Genomic DNA, 4,996 nt, shown 5'->3' with positions numbered 1-4,996 from the left:
TGACACAGTGGGTCTGAAATTACACAGGCGGTGTCCAGTTTTCACTTGGATTCCTCTGGCAGCCCCATACTAGATTCTTGGGGAATGTGGAGCAGCCTGAATCCTGGAAGCCGATCATGCACTATGCCGAGACATCTTCTTGCAAGATTTGGGTTACACCACATTCCTGGATTTTAGAGGCCTAGGCAGGACAATGATGTCTAGCCTAGGCACCATGGAGGAGACAAAAAAGTATATCATTATTTTAACTCCCCAGGTTATGTTTGTAACATTATCAAACATTTAGGAAAGAGGAGGGCACACCAAATGAGCAGATATTGACTGCAGTGCAAGGTCCACAAGGGGCGTCCCACCATGCATCACTCCCAATGCAGCTACTCCAGCTCTAATCCAGGGCTTGCATGATTGTTATTCAATACAAATCTACAATGTTCTCTTTTCTCTTGCCCTGTGCTTCGCGTTCAGATTTTTTTTTTATACATAAAAACTTATCTAGCATTCAATGAGGTAATGTGTTTATCAGCAAAATAAAAAGACTGTACAAGACTTTTATCGTTTTCCAAAGAGCCAGAAGCCAATGGGGGCCCCCATCCTACCTGAGCAAGATGAAGCCCAATATTTTCAATGCGCCTGACTTAATTTAATATATTTCTCTATATATTTCTATATTTTATTGTTATTTGCACATCCCTTTCAGCGTTTTACAGTTTAAACGACCATAGTGCAGAACAAAGATCTCAAGTCACAAACGGTGATTGCCCCCAACCCCACTTTTTTCTTTTTTTTCATTTTCTTGTAAGGAACAAGGGTGCTGATTGGCCGTTCAAGTCCACCAATCAGTGCTGGTTTTTATAGCTTCACACTTAGTAAGTGGAACCCGGGCTCAGAGAGGCACTCCTTGGCGGCAGTGTCTATGTAATCACGGCTGTCCAAGATGGCCGCCGGGCTGCCTGTCAGTCTTGAGTGGTGTCTTTACTTGAAGCTCCATCCAAGTAGATTTTGAGGGCTTTTTCCTTGCGGGGGGAGTAAGTCACACGGTGTCCAGTTTTTTGCAACCGACTGCTTTCTTTTTTCATAAGTTCGCTGCGCTGCTCATCCGTTAATTCGACCAGTTCCTCCGTTTTATCCCTAAGACAGGAAAAGGATAATATTTATAGGATAATGATATTTATATGGAAGTAACCAGAAGTGACATCTGCTGGTGAAATCTGGCAGTACACCACCAACATTCAATCACAAAACTGAACTATCACTTAAGGTCCCCACAAATTTTAGTCTATTACTCTAATCATTTTGATAGTTAAATACATCTATACAATGGTGATTAAGAAACCAAAAATCAAAGCTAAAGTTGTTCAATAGAAAACCATTTTTATCTAAACATTACCAGCAGCAGCCAGCTCCCAAGGTATTCATGGTTTTATCAGCTGGACTACAGAAGGCTGATACTTCGAATGACAACATTTCTGAGACACCCCATTGAATAAGAAACATACCAACTAGATCTAATGGAATAATTCATAGGCAATAAGTGCCTAAGTGGCATATCTAATGCAACGGCAAACAGAAAATGTACTTTTTAAAAGTTTTACTTAAAGCAGAACTAAACTCTACGTTTTTTTTACGATCCCTTTTGGCCGTACAAGCAATTTATAATTTAACAAGGAAAGAAGAGCTACATGCAAGCAAATTCTTCACCTCTGCTGTATTGTAGCAGCTGGTTCGATGCTTGCAATTTGCACTTCGCCATCCTGTGGCTTGAAGTAAAAAGTGAAGCCCAGAGGTGATGGTCATATGCATGCAATATGCACTGCATCATCCTGTAGCTTCAAAGGGAAAAGTGTAGCTCACTGAAAAACTGGAAGGATGCACAGACTACTTCATATATCAGCAGAAGTCACTTGGACCCCCAGACACAGTAAAAATTTGAGATTTGCTCCTTTCCATACCTATAGAAAATGATGGCTCCATCATCAGAGATATACAGTGGCCAGGCGTTCAGTGTTGTTACTTTTGGGTTCCAGTCTAAATCTTGATGGATCTCCAGGACAGACATGTCACAGGGGAATGTCCCTCGAGCCTGCTGGGTGCAAAAAGCCAGGATAATAAAAAATTTTTTTTTTAAAAGGTCAGATAAGGTAACTTTAAAATCAGCCATGTCCTAATTGCTGTTAGTAGAGGAGTGTGTTGTGGGAATGAGGGTGGAGGATTTGGGGAGATCACACCTACAAACTTCAGGCAACTTTGACATGGAAAAAAGAAATGTTATTACTTTAAAAGAAAACTATGAATGGCAATAGAAGAAAACAAAGTTGCTTCCCATTTCGTACACTGTGGATTATATATAGTGAATGTAACAAGCAGACCACGAGATGCTTTGAGTAAGGAGCTCCGTTAGGATGGGACGGAGGTAAAACTCACCTTCGCAAACTCTAAATTTTCTAACGGTATGCTGCTAATTTCACATATCTAAAAAGAACAAAAAAAAAAAAAAAGAATTGTTAAATTCTCTCCTCCTGTATTCATTTAACAGATTAAACATAGTATTAGTTTAAGTTTTGACGTTTCTAAAAAAGACCTGCTTTCATCCCATTTCTTATTTTAGACTTATTAGTGTCATTACTGTGTCCCAGCCTACCTACACAATGCATGCAAATCATCACCAGTGGGTATGGCCAACAAGATGCTTTACATAGTAGTATTATTATTATTATTATTATATTAGAGTATTTATATAGTGCTGACATATTACACAGCGCTTTAGAAAGTCCATAGTCATGTGACTAGCTGTCCCTCAAAGCGCTCACAATCTAATGTCCCTACCCTAGTCATATGTCATTAATACAATCTAAGGTCAATTATTGGGGGAAGCCTAATACCATTTCTGCATGTTTTTGGAATGTGGGAGGGAAACCCACACAAACACGGGGAGAACCTGTAATCTCTATGCAAGTACAGTCCTGGCCAAGATCCAAACCTGGGACCCAGTGCTGCAAAGGCCAGGGTCTAACCTCTGAGCCACTGTGCTGTTCTACATATCTATCTAAAATAATTACTGCCTCAGTATGCCACTGAAGAGTCTTTCGTCCTGATGCAAGAAGTTGTCTGGCTATTGGTAAGCATTATGCAAATACTAAAGTACCTTAATGGTAGACATTCACTTGGAGGAGCAAGCCTTTTTAGACATGAAAGCCACCTAAGTAACTCCCACACATGATGCAGAGCCTTAATGATTGAAGGAACTAGAATCCAATGAATGAAGGGGACAGTCAGGATGGAGAGGTAGAGACTAATTCATACTCATAATTCAGCAAGGAAATAGGGGCTTTAGCTGAATTGTCGCTGCACCTTCTTGCTGTACAGCGGATGTACAGACCCTGAAACTCCGCACAGAGATTTTTTTTTTTTTTTTTTTTTTGAGGTAAACTGTAATGGTGGTTCAACTATCCAGTGCTCAAACACCATATCAATCTTTGTTATATGAACCCTTTTAAATCTGCAATGCTCCTGATTATCACCTTCTCCCGAAGCTCTTCCACATTGTTAGTATCCAGTATGATTTCCTGGAAGGGGTCCAGTTTCAGCTGTGACGGCCTCCACCTCTTAGTAAACAGAGAAAGTTGGGACATAGATTTCATCTTCTCACCTTCTGTTGTAAGAAAGCATAAAACAGATGGAAATATATTTGAGTAAATGACAGAAAGGCTTTCTAGTTATAGAGAATCCGACACAGTAAATAAAAAGTGAAGTCAACAGGCACTTAGGAGGCCAATCGTTGGCCTTAGGACACTGCAATAGGGAGGTTGCTGCCAATCAGCTTTGGGCACCAGAGCCAGACCTGAGTCTTGTTGTAGAACTTTTTGCTTACCTGAGGTGTCTATGTCAGCTAAATTATGGAAGACGATAGCTAATTTTAAACTCTTCTACCATTTAAACGAAGAATGCATTGTCACTGACTACCTCCTTCTGAAAATCCTCTCCGTCTGGCGGTCTTTGGCCTCAACACTCAATGTCTAAAATAAGTGGTCAATTTAGAGCAATCAAAATGACAGGACACCTGGTTGATACATATCAATATCACTTGATATATCAAATCAAGTTCTTTACTTTATTAACTTTGTATTAAAGAAAACTTTTATTGAAATTCATAAGCCTTGTCAAGGATGACCGTATTCTGAAAATTCCATTTACCTGTCCATTTACAGCTTCATGTAGACGGTTAAGACAGAGAACCAGAACATAAAAAATCCACAGGTTCAATATGGCATCATTTTCAAAAGAAATGGGCATGAATATCAGCTAGAATTACACCAAAACAGAAGACATACCTTCCAGAATCTCAAGGAAGATCTCCCAATTGCTTGAAATACTGATTTCGTTCTCATAGATGTGGTAATCTAGAAATACTGTGCCAGGGTTCTTCCAAGACTTTTTTCTTAAGCGGAACCTGCAGAAAACAGACATTTAGATTGGAATTTCTCAGTAAAAGCCATAAAAACATAGCTGTGGTTTAAGTAGAGACGGATTCCACAACACTCCACCTCCGAGAAGGTCACAATCCACCAATCACTGCTCTGTTATCCCCATCAGGAGGTTCTAACGAAAAAAGTCCAATCCCCAATCTGCCTTCTTAACACAGATCTTAAAATTGAGTTAATTTTGTTTTGAAGCTGAACAATACAAACAGCTGTTTCAAGTTACTAGCACAAGGACGCCAAAACCTAAACAGAAGGTTACCTGTCCACGGAGAGGTCTAGGCCCCACTGCTCCCTGAGTTGAGGAATCAGCTGCTCCTTGGACTGTCGGACGCTCATGCCTTTGTGGAACACAGCATCCAGCAGGAACTTACACGGCTGCAACACAAACCAGACAAGCAAAAATAAATAATCCACAGTGAAGCTGCACTGTACACTTAGGTTTTAGGTAGCCTGTGTATATTGCACCTACCTCGGACTCATTTAGTATGAGCTGGAATATTTTTACTCTGTACTCTCCC

The 4,996-nt window shown here is 40.2% G+C and overlaps 1 protein-coding gene across 1 annotated transcript; it reads right to left on the bottom strand.

The window, feature by feature from the left end:
• Positions 1-547: 547 nt before the first annotated feature.
• LOC140344813 (ubiquitin carboxyl-terminal hydrolase 47-like) lies at positions 548-4,990 on the bottom strand. Its single transcript, XM_072432019.1, has 7 exons — positions 4,948-4,990; positions 4,738-4,853; positions 4,329-4,447; positions 3,519-3,649; positions 2,422-2,469; positions 1,950-2,080; positions 548-1,128 (listed from the first exon to the last, which is right to left on the bottom strand). Exons 2-7 carry the CDS (start codon positions 4,812-4,814, stop codon positions 954-956), a joined length of 681 nt encoding a protein of 226 aa, XP_072288120.1. The 5' UTR covers positions 4,815-4,853; positions 4,948-4,990; the 3' UTR covers positions 548-953.
• Between the last annotated feature and the right edge of the window lie 6 nt (positions 4,991-4,996).

The sequence above is a fragment of the Pyxicephalus adspersus genome, unplaced genomic scaffold (genome assembly GCF_032062135.1).
Source record: "Pyxicephalus adspersus unplaced genomic scaffold, UCB_Pads_2.0 Sca43, whole genome shotgun sequence".
Classification (NCBI taxonomy): domain Eukaryota; kingdom Metazoa; phylum Chordata; class Amphibia; order Anura; family Pyxicephalidae; genus Pyxicephalus; species Pyxicephalus adspersus.
The sequence above is the reverse complement of the archived record's forward strand: the minus strand, read 5'-3'. Positions and strand labels throughout refer to the sequence as shown.